The 16057-nt window shown below is 56.2% G+C and overlaps 1 protein-coding gene across 1 annotated transcript; it reads left to right on the top strand.

The window, feature by feature from the left end:
• Positions 1-2604: 2604 nt before the first annotated feature.
• On the top strand, positions 2605-15481 carry GBA2 (glucosylceramidase beta 2). The gene is made up of 18 exons (XM_009285238.2): positions 2605-2672; positions 2962-3024; positions 3606-3697; positions 3874-3989; positions 4103-4321; positions 5629-5868; positions 6257-6359; positions 7697-7850; positions 8130-8255; positions 8358-8542; positions 8889-8993; positions 9667-9774; positions 10145-10296; positions 10449-10555; positions 10710-10852; positions 11166-11281; positions 14279-14470; positions 14556-15481. The coding sequence occupies exons 1-18, from the start codon at positions 2605-2607 to the stop codon at positions 14781-14783; spliced, it is 2517 nt and encodes an 838-aa protein (XP_009283513.1). The 3' UTR covers positions 14784-15481.
• Positions 15482-16057: the final 576 nt, after the last annotated feature.

Genomic DNA, 16057 nt, shown 5'->3' with positions numbered 1-16057 from the left:
GGCTTGCTGCTGGAGGCCGTCGCTGCTGTGTCTTCCCCGGCCAGCGTCAGGTGCTCGGCCCCTTGCATAAGGCAGCTCTCGGCAGATGGAGATTAAACTCGAGGTTAATTGGGAGGATTTTTGAAATGCCGTGCGCTGTAGCAGGTTTGGGAATGCGGACTTGTCACGGCTTTGCGTTAGGGTGAGCTGGAAGTAAACGGGAGAAACGCATGTGGGAAACAACAGTGTTATTTTAACCTTTACAACTGCTGCCTGTGTGCTGGCCGTGTTTGTGTACCCATCAGGCTGAACGTTGAAACCCATGACAGTGTCATTTATTTCCTTATGCTTGCTTTATATCTCCTGCCTCCATTTTCTGAGCCTTTTCCTGCTCGATGTCCTTGGAGGCTGCTGCTTGCAAAGCTGGTTCTTGCAAAGCCTGATGAAGGGGCAGATAGTGGACCGCTTTAGGGTGCTTGGCATGCCGGTCTGACCTGAGACATCCCTGGCATGAGCCTGGGCATCAGGGAAGGGAGAGCCTGGGTCGTGTGCGGGAGATAAAGGCTGCTGGAAAAGCCAGGTTGAGGATGAGCTGAGCTGTGGGAAGGCATGAAGTTCTGGTGGGGTGAGCAGGGAGGAGAGGTGATCGCCTCTGTGCCAGCTTGGGGAGGCCACTCCTGGCCTGTTCTCATTGGGGTCTCAGGATGGAAGTGGCTTGCATGGGTCCTAGAAAAAGGTTTTAAGGTTCAAAAGCAAGAAGCTAAAAGTCAAACTACTGCCTCTTCCCCTGTACAAATTTAGGAGGTAATTTGGTTGTGATCTCAAAATACTTGTGCAGGGCAAAGCTTCCTTGCAAGGAGACTCCAGCCTAGAGAACAGGGGAGAGGAAGAGCCAGGGCGGTGAGAAATACTTGTGTGGGTTTGAATTAAAACCCAAGGGCAGCGGTGTTGGCTGGTGAAGGGCAGCTAATGCAGGGATGCAAGGATGTGTGGGAGGCTGCGTGCTCCTGGCGTTGGGGGGCACCTGCATGTCTGCCCAGCGGAGGCAGCCAGCTGATGGAAACCTGGGTGCTGGTGCTGCAAGAAGAGCCTGGAGCTCGGTCCCAAGGCACAGCACGTGGATCTGAACCTCTGGAGCCCAGCGGGTTGGCGTGCCCCCTCCCAGATGACCCGTGATGAGCAGCAGCCCCTCTCTTAGGGACACCCGTGCCAGGGGTGCTCAAAATCTGGCATGGCTTGGTGCATCAAGTGCAAAGTCACCTGGTGCAGGTGCTCATACCTCCCGAGGTGGCTGGGAGCGCCTTGGGGTTGCTGCACCTCTTCGGCTGAGGAAGTCTAGGACCTGCAGAGGAGCCACCGCATCCTGGGTTGACGTGATGTCGTGTTGAGTTAAACTTCTGGATGATAGGTGTCCTCTCCTGCAGCCCTAGCCCCTGCTGCAGGTGACATGGCTGGAAGTGTTGACAGCCCTGGGGTGGGATTTTTGTTAATCGGGACTCATCAGGATAACATCTTTGTGGGGACACGCACAGCCACAAATATGGCTGCAGCAGGTGGTGGGGCTGGCAGGGCAGGAGAAGAGGTGCAGGCAGATTTCCACAGAGGTGGCTGGTGTGCCCTGGGAGGGGGTCCCGGCACAGATCCGGAATGGCTGGGTGATGTCCAGACAGGTTTTAATTGTGCTGCCAACTCTAAGGAAAAGAAATGCCCTCCGGCCCTGGCAGGGCTTTTGGCGCTGCAGAACGCGAAGAGTTTCTCCTGGTTATTCTGCAGCTCTGGGAGAGCTGTTAATAGCCAGCAATTGGGCATCGACCACCACCTCCTCTTGGCCTGCACCATGTGGGGAGAAGCTGGCAGGGGAAGAGTTTGCTATTGAGATGGCAAAATGGCTTGGGCAGTGGCTGGCTGTAGATCCCAAACCTCCTGCTGCGTGCTCCTGGAAAAACTGCTTTTTGAAATCCCTCCATCACCTCCTTTTGAAGGAGCCAGGATGCACTGCTGGGCCATGCTGCAGCCTGGGCACCTTATTTCCCATTGCCAGAAACCTGCTGGGGAAGCAGCTGGGTTGGTTCCCTGACGCTGGGTTAAAAAAAAATTAAAATCATTTCCTTGAGAGAGAGAGCACACTGCCAAAACCTCGCCTCGGCAGCGTAAAGCCGGCGCTGTCTCAGCTGGGAGAAGAGCAGTTGCAGCAGATGTAGCTCGAAGATAGCAGCAGGCCCTGATTCAGGGCGGTCATGCAGGACAGGCTGGTTCTCATGGTGCCCTGGACCTCTGCAGGCAAAATGTCCTTAAACAGTCAAACATGAAGGTGAGTACATAGGAATGGAGAGCAGGCTGTGATCAGGTCCTGTAAGACTGCAACCTGGAAAACCTCGCCCTGAGAGGGATTTGGGGACCTTAGATGTTGGTGAATAAAAGTGAACGTCCAGTGGCCATGCATCTGAAAAGGCAAGTGTGAGGGTTTTTTTCTGGGGAGGAATGTGTAGGAGCAGGGGGTGTCATGGAAGAGCCTCTCTCCCTTGCTGCCCCTGTCCTTGTGAAGCTGGAGGTACATGTCCCAGGGGATTAGTGCTCACCCATTGCCCATCGCCTGGGCTCTGCATCCCGCGAGCCATCGGAGCGATGCAGGCTGTGTGCTCCCAGCTGGGGGTGGCTTTCTCCTCTCGGCAGTACGGCATCGGTGCCTGCAGGTAGTTCAGAGACATGGCCCACCTGGCACCCAGGGCCGTGGAGCTGCTGGTTGGGTCTTGCCTGTCTGTTCGCTGGGGGAAGGAAGTTCAGCAGCTTCTTCTGGTCTGGTAGCTGGTTTCCGTATGCTAATTGTCTCCATATGGAAGATTTAACTTGGGGCGGTTCATTAGCAAAAGCCAGTCCTTTATGAGCGCCAACTCAGAACCCAGCCCTGCTCCTCTTGCCCGGAGTGGTGCCGGCACACCCAGGTGCAGGTGTGCCCCTGTTTGGGTGTCTCTTGATTCCCAGGCCTTTGGGTGAGAAATTACTTGATGGGCAGTGCCTGGCTGCGCAGCTGGCGTGTGAGCGGAGGTGAGTCCCTGGGATCCTGCCAGCTGCAAACAGCAAGCATTGTCTCTTCCAGGGCAAGGCTGCCCTGTGCCATCTGCCCCCAGGGATGTGGCACTGGGATATGGCAGGGCTGTGTGTGACAATGGGGACGTGGAGGTGGAAGAGCAAGGTTCACGTCCCCGGAGCAGCTTATGGCTTCCCTGGGCTCGTGCCTCCACTCTCAGACCTTCCTTAGCAGGGTGTGCTCTACCAGCCATGGAGGTGGTGGTCCTTGTGGGTATTGCCACTTCTCCATGGGCATCTGGGAAAGCCTCCTGCCCCTGCACGAGCTGGGAGCCCTGCTCTTGGGTGTTGGAGCGCTCTGTTTTTGTGCTGTGCCCTTGCAGGCAGCCCTGAGCTGCCTGCACTCTGCCCGCTGGCTGATATGCACTGCAGATGGATGGCAGGGGCTGCCACCCCACATGCCCTGGGACACAGGTTCCCGTTGTACATATCTACAAGAGGGGCAGCTGCAACGTGTGCTGGTCACGTCCTACCCGGTGACACTGAAGGGACAGTGACACCTGCTCCCGTCTTCTTTCATACCTCTCTTTCCTTTGCAGATACTTCAGGTGGTGGTACAAGAAGACACGCATAGAGAAGAAATCTGCCTTCATTGACCTCTTGTATGCCGTTCCTCTGCAGCAGATCTACGGTCAGCCTCCAGTTTGGGCACTGGGGTGGTGCAATGCCCTAGAAGGGGGGAGTGCGTCAAGGAGCTCTGGGGTGCGGGCAGTGCCAAGGGGACCCCGGAGCTGCATGGAAGGGGTCCTTGGGCCAGACCCTGCGACAGGGAGGAACGGGGGTGCTAATTTCAGGTGTCTTTGCCAGGGTGCCCGCTGGGCGGGATCGGGGGAGGCACCATCACCCGTGGCTGGCGGGGTGAGTTCTGCCGCTGGCAGCTGAACCCTGGCATTTATCACTACGAAACGGTCATCGCCGACCAGGTAGGTGCGGCAGGGTCTGCGAGGGGTGCGAGCAGCACTGCAGCAGCCTGGGCGGTTGGGGCCTCTGCTCTTGGGCTCATCCAATCCCATCTATGTGCTCATCTTCTCCCCAGTTCACGGTATGCCTGCGTTGCAAGGGGCAGACGGTTTACCAGCAGGTCCTGTCCGTGGAGAGACCTAGCACTCTGCAGGGCTGGAACTGGGGCTACTGTGGCCATTATGCCTTCTACCATGCCCTGTACCCCCGTGCCTGGATGGTCTACGAGCTCCCGGGGCAAAACGTGGTGCTCACTTGCCGCCAGGTCTCTCCCGTCATCCCCCATGACTATAAGGTAAGGAGGCGATGGCCCCACACTGGTTGCAGCCTGTCCCATGGGAGCGCCGGGCCACACGGTGCTGCAGCAGCACGGCTGGTATGGAGCAGGTTGGCAGGGATTTGGCAGAGCTGCCAGCATGGTGGCGAGGAAAGGATTGGCACACCAGAGACGGGGCTGTCCTGTGAGGTGCTCCTAGGACAGGCCCTTGACTGGCTGAGCTCAGTTGCATCCCATTTGGGTAGCAGAGGCTTGGAGCTGGTGAGTTTTTGACCCCTGAGCATTGCCCGTGGGTCCAGGGATGCTGCAGTAGAGGAGTTCCTTGTCCCTCCTGCCCAGCTCAGCATTGCCTTAAGACAACCAGGATTGCCACCTTGTTAATGTTCTTTCCCAGCCTGGTCTGTTCTGTCCTAAGACCCTGTCCCTAGTGCCAGCTGCCAGGTGTGTAGCAGCGGGGCCCTGGAAGGCTTTGCCCCTCCTGGGGCAGTTGGTGCTGGAAAGGTTGTCCCTTTTTCTTTGTGCTTAGCTCTGGCAGCTGCTCCTTTCCCCTCTGACCCGTGCTTTGTGACTCTTTGTACTGCTTGTTCCCTGTCTTTGGTTTTGTCCTGTGACCATCCTGGCTCCCGTCCACTCGGAATAGCAGGTCCAGAGCTGCGGCCTTACAGCCCGGAGCATCTGGTGGCAGCATTTTGGGAAACCCTCAGCCTGTACTTGTGGGTTGGTTTGTTGGCTGGGTGTTCCTGAGAGCGTTCTAGCTGGCTTTTGCCTGCCATCCCCAAGGGAAGAGCTGCTTATTAGCTGGGCTTTCCCAACATTTCCCCATGTCTCCACTCAGCAATGCTTCCAGGCAGGAGGAACCCCCGCAGCAATGCGGAAGCTCGGGATGGCAGCAAGGGATGCCCTGTTGCTCCTGCACGCTGCTCCTGCTCGCTCCCAGCCCCGGGCGAGGGTGGCAGGCTGCACTGCCGACACGCCTGACCTTCCTCTTACCCCAGCGAAGCACGTGAGCCTGTATCAACCTGTTGAGCAGATGGGTGGTGAGACACCCGTCTGAGCCTTAAACGCTACTTTCCGTCTATGTATTGCCCAGTATGGGATTTGCTAGCCCAGGGCTTGTGATCTGAATTTTATATTGCCTGCCCCACAAATTCCTCTGCTCCCGCTGCTGCTCCCCAGCTTGGCAACGGACTCTGAGACCGAGTTGTTCCTGGTGCTCTTGCTCCCGCTGCATCCTGCGTGGTCTCCCCAGCAGTGGGGAAAAGTGATGCTCCGACAGCTAACCATGGAGCACCAGCCCTATAAACAGTGTTGTCTGTCTCTGCCAGGACTCCAGCCTGCCGGTGGGAGTGTTCATCTGGGAGGTGGAGAATGGGAGGGATGAGGATGTGGACGTCTCCATCATGTTCAGCCTGCAGAACGGCACGGGAACGAAGGAGGACAGAAGCGGAGGGCACTGGAACGAGCCCTTCGCCTTCGAGAAGGAGGGCGAGCGCGTTGCCGGAGTCCTGCTGCACCACTGCACACGTGTGAACCCCTTCACCCTCGCCATCTCTGCCCGGGAGAAGGTAAAGGGCTGGCACCAGTGGTGCCCTCCCTGCTGGAGGGGGTTGTACAGCCCTGCTGAATGGGGGGAGGGCTGCTTCCAGGTGGCTGGTAAATGATGGGTGTGCGATGGGTTGGGGTCGGCACCGGTCCTGGTCCTCAGCGCTTGCCTGACTGCTGGAGCAGAAGTGGGGACATGACTTCCCCGAGGGCACCCTCTTTGGGGGTGGGTGCCAGGAGAGAAGCCATGGGTGAAGCTTGCAGGACAGCAGGTGAGTGGGTTTGGAGTTAGCATTGCTGGGCAGCATGCGAGGAGTGAGTGTGGGGTCCCAAAGTTGTTGGGGGTGGGGTGGGGGCCTGCATTTGCCCCTCAAAAGTACCAGCCCCTGATGATGCTCTTCCTTTCCCCAGGCTGGCACGGGAGTCACCCACCTCACAGCATTCAATCCCGCGGGATCGGGTAGAGAGGTCTGGCAGGACCTCCTGCAGGACGGCAGGCTGGATTCCCCCGCCGGTGAGTCCCTCCGTCCTCCATGGGATGGGTGGAGGGGGGAGCAGGGTGGCCACGCTGGTCACAGGGCACCCAAGCCAAGGGCAGGTTTCCCTTCCTCTGGCCACCTCGGTGCCATCGCAAAAAGGTCTTGGTGATGCTGTGGCTCATTCCCAGCGTTAGGCTGTATCCGAATTTCCCATTGCTTGTCACACTGTCCTCGTTGTGGTTCTCCAAAAGCTGTTAGCACCACTTTGGGGCTGTTCTTGGCTATGTTAATTGCACATGCCAGTATCTTGTTAGTCTGTGTAGGGTTGTGCACTGAGTTGAGATTTCTGCTGAGTGGCCAGGGTGATGCCCAGCCACCTTCCCTGAGTTCCCATTGCCAGATCTGCGAGCTGGGCCCGGTCAGATTTGTTCTAGCAGGCATTCAGCAGTCCTTGGTGTTTGGTGCTGCCATCACTTGCTGTCCTCTTGTTACTACATCGGTTCCCTGAAGGTCTCTGGTATTCCCGTGGTACTTCTGCATCATCCTCAGCTGTCTGCTTGCTCCCTTGGCAGAAACCGTGAAGCAGGGTGGTCTCTCCCAGCCCTTGCTGCTAACCTCTTATTGCGATAAAAGGTGACCATTTGCCTAATGGCTCTGTCAGCTTTTGAACAAGGATGATGCTGACAGACTAGTGATGCTGGCACTGGGCCTTTGCAAGATTTCTTGAAGCTTAAATTATGTAAATAAAGCTTTTTATTTTCCGGAAATATTTATTTCTGGAAAACTAAGTTTCCTGCCTAGATGCACTCAGAGCTCTCCAGGCTATTGGGATGTGATTTTCCTTCGTGCATGCAGGCATTATCATAGCCAGGATCTGTGCTTCTGTTAAAATTGTTGCTTTAATGAGTTTACCTGGTACACGTGTCAGAACCAGCATATAATTATCCAGCCACCTCAGGGCTCTTTTTAAATAGGGGTACAGTTCAAGCACCCTGCAAAAAGCTGGAAACAATGACTGTCACTGGAAAGTCACAGTGTCACTGAGTGCGGCGCAGTTACAAAGTCATGTGGTGCTCTGTCCCTTCCGTTCATGCCTGGTGGCTTTTCCTGCCTGATTTGTTCCTCTGCTTTGATGACTTATTTTTTTTAACCCCTCCGCCCATGGCAGGTATTTTTTTCCTGCTTGCAAAAAGCAGTTACTCACGTGAGGTAATGTCATCCCTTAAAACCCCAGGGATGTACCCTCCAGGTTGCAAGGGGGCTGGGGCATGCCCAAATAGTCTTGTCCCCCTCGGGATGCGTGGGAGCATCAGTCACCCCTCCATAGGGCTTCCTTGGCCACTTGTGAATAACTTTTTTTCCCCCCCGACAGGTAAAAGCAGGCCGACGGAGAAGGGGGAGGTGACGGCAGCAGCGGTGTGTGCCAGCTGCAGGGTGCCTGCCCAGGGTCACAGGACGCTGGAGCTGGCCCTGGCTTGGGACATGCCCTGTGTTCACTTTGGCTCTAAGGAGAAGCTGCACTTCAGGTGGGTGGGTTGTCTCCAGTGGGGCTTGGCTCATGTCCCCGAAGCCCCCTTCTCCCTGCCTCCAGGCTTGAGTGCTGCCTGGGGAGCCTTGTGCCACATACTGCAGCCATGTCCCTGCCAGCTCACGGAGGGGACCCTCTCCCCAGCCCCTGCTCCTCAATACCTCTGCACTACCAGTAGCGTTGTTCTGGTGTTCATTATAGTCCAGCCCCTCTCCTGTGGCCGGGTGGGCTTCTCAGCCTGAGCCCGCAGCATACTCACCAAACCCCTGCTCGGCAGGCGGTACACCCGTTTTTTTGGCAGCGGAGGTGATGCCGCTCCTGCCCTGTCACATCATGCCCTGACGCACTACGAGGAGTGGGAGAGGAAGATCGAAGCGTGGCAGAAGCCCATCCTGGAGAACAGGTAGGGTAGGTGGGAGCACCTTCCCCGTGGCCTCCTGGGGCTGGTCAGAGCAGGAGCGTCACCAGCTCGGCCGCTGTGGTTGACTTCCCCTCTTGCCCGCAGCCAGCTGCCTTCCTGGTACAAGTCGGCCCTCTTCAATGAGCTGTACTTCGTGACGGATGGGGGGACCATCTGGGTGGAGCTGCCCCCGGACTGCTGTGCTGAGGACCTGCGGGGGCCGGCGGGGGCTGGCCTCTCCCACCTCCTCCCTGTCCTGCGGGAGTACGGAAGGTTTGCTTATTTGGAAGGTAACTCGGAGGGACATGATGTATGGTCCCAACTCAACCCCTTCCCGTTGCTGTCACCAGGTGTTTTTAACCTGCTGTGGGGCTGCTTTTCACACCCTGATGGGCAGGAGCAGCACTGTTCCTAGCAAAACCCCTCGCAGGACCAAGCCCTGTAGGATATGGCATGAGGTCTTCTCCAGACCTCTGGGTGCTCTATGTAGAGAATAAAAACCACTTCTAATGGGATCCCCTGCCTGTGCCATGGAAGAGCCCAACCTCCTGGGCCATGTGGGAAGGAGGACGTGCCCCTCCTTTCCCCTCCCTGCGGCAGGTCTCCCACCCCTCACCATCTCCCCGCTCCTTCCAGGCCAGGAGTACCGGATGTACAACACCTATGATGTCCACTTCTACGCCTCCTTTGCTCTTGTCATGCTGTGGCCCAAGCTGCAGATCAGCCTGCAGTATGACATTGGTGAGTGACCCAGGAGACCCTGGCTTGATGCCTGCTGATGTCTTCACCTAGGGAAGAGATGGGGGGTTTGGGACAGCATCTGCCTCTGCCGTAGAAATCTGTGCTGTGGAGCCAGCATCCTCCTCCAGCTCCTCTGCTGGACCCAGGACTTGCAAATCCCCAACGTTGCTGCCTCTCAGCATCTCTCTGCCCAGCTCTGGGATGCCTTCTTGCCACACTGGGGATGCACAGTTGGCTCTGCCTGCCCTGGGGGAGTCCCTGATCTTGCCAGCTCTCTCCGTTCCCCTTGCAGAGGAGAAGCATGAAGCTGTTTGCAGACCCTGATGCTTTGGGTGGGCTTGGAGGCTGCTCGGTGGTGGCCCAACCAGTGGTGGAGCACAGCCCTTTGCTGGGCTGCAGGAGGGCTGAGCCCTCTGGGGTTCCCTCCCAGCCCTGTGTGCTGCCACCACCTTGCTTAAGGAGGTGGTGACAGTTGCATGTCCCCTGCTGAGGGGAGACTGGGAGCAGCCTGGTGTCCCCTCAGCCCTTTGCAGAGGGCTGTGGTCTTGCAGCCAGAGCCCCAAAGGGCAGCCTGGCGTGCTGGTGCCGGTGGCCCTGCCTGTGCCTGTGCTTGGAGCTTGCTGCTGCAGTGCCTGCTGCCTTTCTAATGTCTCTTGCTCTGTGTCCTCTCCAGCTGTCACAGTGGTGAACGAGGACGTCCAGCCCCGGCAGTACTTGATGTGTGGTCAGACAGCCCAGGTGAAGCTGAAGAACGTGGTGCCACATGACATTGGGGACCCAGGTGAGGGGTCTGGCTGGGCCTGCTGGGGGGCAAAGGGGGTGCAGGGCTGCTCACACAACTTTCTCGGGGTAGTTAACTCCCAAGCTGTGGGAAGGAGGTATGGTGCATGGAATACACTGTTTGTTTTCTGGGAATGAAAAGCTTGGATGGTTTGGGATGGTGACGGAGACCACGCTGCATGGAGCTTGTACAAGGGAGATGGAGAGAAGCCGAGCAGTAGCAGGAAGGCTGCTCTCACTAGAGTTGGCACAGGGTGCAACATGTTATTTTAGCACTGTTTGGTCACAGCACCCTTGGGACCTTGCTCCTGGGTAGGAGAGGGGACATCTGTTGCTTGCTGCCCTGCTGCATCCGCTCTGTCCTTGCTTAGGTGACGAGCCGTGGCAGCGTGTCAATGCCTACCTGATGCATGACACGGCCGACTGGAAGGACCTCAACCTGAAGTTTGTGCTGCAGGTGTACCGTGACTACTGCCTGACACGCGACTCCGTGTACTTGCGGGACATGTGGCCAGTCTGCCAGGTACTGGGAGGGCATCAGAACATGGGGCATCTCCCCCTTCTCACTTCCCTTGGGAGCCGTGCGACATCCCAAGAGTACGGATGCTCTTGAGCAGAGCGTGAGGGGCAGCCAGGATGCAGGGGCTGTGTGGCCATCTCCTGCCTCTCCCACAGGCTGTGATGGAGTCGGAGCTGAAGTTTGATACAGATAACGACGGGCTCATCGAAAATGGTGGCTTTGCTGACCAGACATACGATGCGTGGGTGGTAAATGGAGCCAGGTGAGCAAGAGAGGCAGGTGGGGGTTGGAGATGGGGAGCGCGGGGTGGGGAGGCAGCTCAGAGCTGGGACCGTGGTACCCATCTCTTGTGGCAGCTCTGTGCAACCCGTGGGGTGTCCCACGTTGCCGACACTGCTCTCCTTTTGCTCTGGCAGCGCGTACTGCGGCGGGCTGTGGCTGGCAGCCGTCTGCATGATGTGCAAGATGGCGGAGGTGCTCGGGGATGCTGAGATCCAGCAGAAATACACGGACATACTGAGCAAGGGCAAGGAGGCATTTGAGAGGATGCTCTGGAATGGTGGGTGCTTGCCGGTGGGGAACCATGCTTGGCTAGCCATGTGTCCCTTGGGAGAGGGACAGCTCCTCCTTGGGTCACGGAGCCTTGCAGGGGATGGGAGAAGGAGGGGAGATGCCATCCCTCCAAGCCGAGGGGAAGGAGCAGGTACCAGGGAGGGAACAGAAAATGTATGGTGGTTTGGGAAAGGAAAGAGGGGAGAGCCTTCTGGAAAAAGGTGCCACGCTCCTGCCTCATGGGGTGGAGTGTAGGGACAGCACACATGAGCCACGGTCCTAAACTATGGATTTAAAACTGTTTCCTGCCTTTTTTCCAGGAAAATACTACAACTATGATAGCAGTGGGAGCGACACCTCCAGCAGCATCATGTCAGACCAGTGTGCTGGGCAGTGGTTTCTCGGGGCTTGTGGTCTGGACCAAGGGGAGTTTGAGGTAAGAGAAGGGGCAGCCTGGTGCAGGGTGGGGTGAGACGGGACCTGCGCCTGGAGGAGAGCAGCAGGGCTGGCACATGGCATGGGTTAAGTGTTGGGGGCTGGTTTGGGAGCTCCAGCCCGCTCCCCTGCAGCGGTGCATGCTTAGGTGGAGGCTGTTGGATGCACATCAGTGCAACCCGCCTTAAACCAAAATCTGCTCATGGAGAGGCCATGCAGCAGGGATGTGTAACTGTGGTCAGCTCTTGCACACTTGGAGGAAGGTCCCACTGGGGTTTGCTCTCGGCAAGGTGCTATTTGTTTAAAAACAGGAGAAAAAAGTGTATGAAACTTTCCATGTGTTATTTGCTACCTAGTTTAAATTCCTAAATGATTATCCAAGGGAACTAAGGCTTATTTGGGGCCTTAAAGTCTGTTGCTCTTCCGTTGCAAGAGAAGAATTTGCCGAAGACTCCTCTTGTCTGGTGGGATGGTAAGAGTAGCTGCTGGTGGTGCAATACCTGGAACAGAGCTGGGAAGTGGAGAGCCATCGTATGGATTATTTATGACCCATAGACAGTTGTCAGACCAAAGCTCTCTGTGGTGGTGATGGACAGGCAAACGCTTTGGCTGACTGAAGGAAGGAATGACTCTTGGCTGTGTGAGGGTGATGGACCATTTCACTGTCTGTTGGTACCAGAGGGGAGCTTCAAGTGACCTTTCCTGGGAGCAGCTTGTGCTGAACGCTGTGGGATTTAACGAGAAACAGGCGCTTGGTTGTGCCCTCCTGCATTTACCCCAGTGTGGGTCCCTAGAGTGTGGGGACTGGGGCTGTGCCTGGGGCTCCAGATGGGATCTGGCCCAGACCTCATGCAGAAATACCCAAACATCCCTTTTGGGGGGGAAACAGTAAACCTGGTGCAGTTCAAAAAATCTCGCTTGCCTTTCCATAGCCTCAGACTTTTGTTGCTGAAGGTGGCACTCTTCTCTGCTGGCTGGTGAGCTTTGAGCTCACTGGAGATGGGACTGGTGAACTTCTCTCTTCTGTTACTATGACCATTGAGGTTTTCTTGCATGCATTTTGATCCCTTGCCTGGCTGGCAGCACTCCTGTTTGTAACCTTATAAACACACTCCTGCTGCCTGCACAGGTCAGTAATGAAATACAAAGTAGGAAAAGCCTGTGACCCCAGTCCTGAAGAAACTGTGCCCCAAAACCTTCTGCCAGAGATGGCCGCTGTGCGCCACCCCTCTGCTGACTCCTGCTCCCTAACAGCACTTGGGCTTATCTCCAGAGCCACACCGGGAAAAATGACTGTGTCGGATGCTTGGCTTTAGTGTAGATAAAAAGGATCTGCTGCCTTTCCTTTGAGTCTGCCAAAGCTGTCCGGTTGGGCTGCCCAGTCTGCCTTGGCAAGCTTCCATCTGGTGTCATCACACCTCCGGCTTCCCCTGGCTCTGGTGGCACCAGACTGGCAAGAAAGTTCTGGCACGTCCCTGGGCTGTGCTGATGAGCTGGGAGCCGCCAAGGTCTTCCCTTTCTTGCAAGTAGATGTCATGGTTGCTCCGTGACATCGCTTCTGATCTTGGTCACCCTGCAAAGTTCTTGTTATGGCTTTCTCACCGTTAGGTGGATGCGGGATGGAGACGAGCCAGCCCTCCCCTTGCAATGTCGCTGAGTCTGGAGCTTTGCTTTTCTCAAGAAGGTGGTGACTTCTGTTGCGCTGACACTTCCTAGTTTTATTGTCAATAATGAAAGCAGTGCAAAAGCTTTATTTACTTTCAGCTGCGCACAGAGGTTTTTCATCTCAATGCAGTCCTTGCTGTGTTGCTGCTCCACTGCTTTTTGTTTGGCTGGCAGGTGTTTTCATGCTCAGGTGGGGTTTGTTGTGTTTTTGCTTTGTTTTTTTTGGAGGAGTTTGTGGGGTTTCTTTTTTTTTTTTCTTTTTTGGCAAGAGCGTACTCAGCATAATACTTCAGTCTGTTCTCATAACTGTTTTGAGCTCTTGGCCTTAGTTTTTGAACAGCTTTTTTTCCCCCCTTATTGGAGAGGGAAGGTTTTTACTTCCTCCTGATAATGTTGTGAAACGGCTGTTTATCCAGTGAGCACTATTGACCTTCTGCAAGTCTTTAACTTTCACTTGCAATAAAAGTTTCAGATCTCTCCTACCAGACACAGAAAACCATCAGAAATCTTGTGCATCTCAGTCTGACCTCTTCATCCCCAGGCTGCCCGTTCTCTCACTTCAAACTTGCCTTGGTCCAGGCCACGAACCCTTGCATCACCGCCCAATTACAAAATTGGAAGGATTAAAGTCCTTTTGAAATCACTCAAAACTAAGCTCTGTTTTTGCTTCTCTGAATTTGAATTTTCTTTTTTTTCCCCTCAACATTCCCAGCATTTACCCAAACAAACTTACTGGTATCCACATTTCAGCTGCAAGATGCATTCTGATGTCATCAGACTGGCTTTGCAATAATCTTTCCCTTTGGCAGGAAGATACCTCCAGCCTCACTGATCCCAGACTGTCCTTTGGCCACCTCTGGTCAGTGTCCCATCTTCTGTAGTCATTGCAGTACCTCTTTTAGCTGGTGCAGATGGACTGAGAGAACAGCACAGTGGTTTTTACCAGGGGAAAGTCTGGGCCTCAAACAGTTGTTACCCTGAGAAATGAGCAGTGGTGAACATAAACCAAGATGAGGACAGTGTGGTTGGCCAGGTCTCCAAAGCAAACTCCCAAGAGACGTGGCGGGGTTTGGCCAGTGACTGAAGGTGAGAGGCTGTTTATGGATACATACTAGTTGGATGAGCTATCAGCCTCCCTAGGAGGAAGGTAGAATGAAGTTCATCTCTTCTGTTGAGCAACTGCTTTTTTACTTCCTCCTGTTATTTTCCTGTAGGTCGCTATTTACCCAGCGGGCAGCACTGACCTCTCTGTAATGGAAAACTTAACCCTGCTCCCTAGAGACCCAGCCTGAGGCGTCTGCCTGAGCCTGAAGCCCTCTCTCTCTCTACACAGGTCTTCCCCAAGAGTCATGTTGTCAGTGCACTCAAGACCATCTTTGAGAAGAACGTCATGAGCTTTGCTGGTGGCACCATGGGAGCGGTGAATGGCATGAGGCCCAACGGGGTGCCCGACACCTCCAGTGTGCAGTCTGATGAAGTGTGGATCGGCGTGGTCTACGCCTTGGCTGCCACCATGATCCAGGAGGTGAGTGATGATGCTGTACCCCTCGGCATGTGCCTTCTCCTTGCACTCCGTGGATGGGCTGATAGTTGTCTTCCTTCTGCTGCAGGGGCTGGTGGAAGAAGGCTTTCATACGGCGGAGGGCTGCTACCGGACGGTTTGGGAACGGCTGGGCATGGCTTTCCAGACACCGGAGGCCTATCGGGAGAAGAAAGTCTACCGCTCGTTGGCTTACATGCGGCCCCTTAGCATCTGGAGCATGCAGCTGGCCCTGGAGCGCAGAGCTAGCCAGGCACCAGCACCCACGCAGTCCCCCCAGGTCCCCATCCACCCTTGAGCCTGGTGGCACTGAGCAGGGCAGCGGGTGCACTGGGGGGGCCTCAGCTGGTGGGCAGGGACCCTTCCCTCCCCCTCTTTGATAATACTCACATTGCTGTTTTCCTTCCCTACCTCCACTACATGCCCTTCACCTCAGGGGGTTTCCAGCCACCGATGCTGAGCACGAGGGGGGACCAGAGGTGCAGGTGATCTCTCCTCGGAGAGGAGAGGGGTGGGATAAGGAGGTGCTGCTGGAGCCTGTGCCTCCCCTTCCCCATCGCTCAGGGCTCTGACAGCCTGCAGGACCCTCAACCATCCTCCACCAGAGCTGGTACCTTGCCCAGGAGCACAGTACAGGACCTTCCTGCGGTCAGGGGGCTGGGTAAGGTGGGAGCTGGCCTGCGGGGCAAAAAAAATGTGTGTGTATGTGTGTGAGGACATTGGACTGGTGCACCCAGGCAGGTGGATGCTGTAGCTGTCTCTCTGTTGTGTGATGCTGCAAACACAGACTGGTTCTGCCCTAAGGCACCAGCCCTAGGAGAGCCTGTGGCAGATACAATCCCCAGGGGAGCCCCGGCTCCCCGGCCAGTGACAATCGGAGCCCAAGGGGCAGGTCCTGGTCTGGTACCGTGGCACCCCTCCCTGCTGGCGCCGGGGGCAGGCAGCAGAGCACGTTTTAGAAGATGAATCATTTTAAGTTCTTAATAAATTTGTCTGGCTGTCTGTCCTTCTTGCGTGTCTTCTCTGCCATGGGGGCAAGCTGGAGCAGGGGGCCCCTGTTGCTGCCCCTTTTCTTCCTAGGCTGGGATGGAGGCCTGGGGATGTAGGGGGGCAAGCCCTAATTGCATGCTGGCTCTTGTCGGGTTTTGCTAATGGGAGCGAGAGGTGCCTCCCCCTCAGGTGTGATGGCAGGAGAGACCTGCCCCTTGCTCGCTCCTCTCCTGCCTGCAAGGTGGGGGAAGGCAAGGAGCCTAGCATTCCTCCTGAAAATGCCTCTGGGGAGCAGTGGTGTCCCAGGGCTGGCCCTTGACTGAGCCGTGTCCCCTTCCTGCCCAGGGCTGGGCACCTTGCTTCTTTCAAATGCTGCTCCTTTTGCTGCCAGCGCAGCATTTGAAGGCTGCACCTGCCTGGTTTTGAGGGGGTGGGAGGGGAACCTGCCCCCAGGTTTGGTTACACGGTCTTTCTACCCACTTCAGAGCTTTTTGCTCTAAAGCCCTCCCTTAATCCTTAAGTGCTGTCAGGGCTGGGGTGGGAAGCGGCCTGTCCTCCCCATGCCCCCCCCGGCCACCCCCA

The sequence above is a fragment of the Aptenodytes forsteri genome, unplaced genomic scaffold (assembly GCF_000699145.1).
Source record: "Aptenodytes forsteri isolate BGI_AS27 unplaced genomic scaffold, ASM69914v1 Scaffold120, whole genome shotgun sequence".
In the NCBI taxonomy this organism is placed as follows: Eukaryota; Metazoa; Chordata; class Aves; order Sphenisciformes; family Spheniscidae; genus Aptenodytes; species Aptenodytes forsteri.
Note: the sequence above shows the minus strand (reverse complement) of the source record. Positions and strands in the feature narration are given on the sequence as shown.

What these genes read in the sequence shown, in the direction of transcription:
- GBA2 (XM_009285238.2), top strand. Translation starts at nt 2,605, where the DNA reads ATGCAGGCTGTGTGCTCCCAGCTGGGGGTGGCTTTCTCCTCTCGGCAG. An exon ending in TACGGCATCGGTGCCTGCAG is followed by an intron (nt 2,673 to 2,961) that starts GTAGTTCAGAGA and finishes CTTGATTCCCAG; the next exon opens with GCCTTTGGGTGAGAAATTAC. An exon ending in AAGGTTTGCTTATTTGGAAG is followed by an intron (nt 8,543 to 8,888) that starts GTAACTCGGAGG and finishes CGCTCCTTCCAG; the next exon opens with GCCAGGAGTACCGGATGTAC.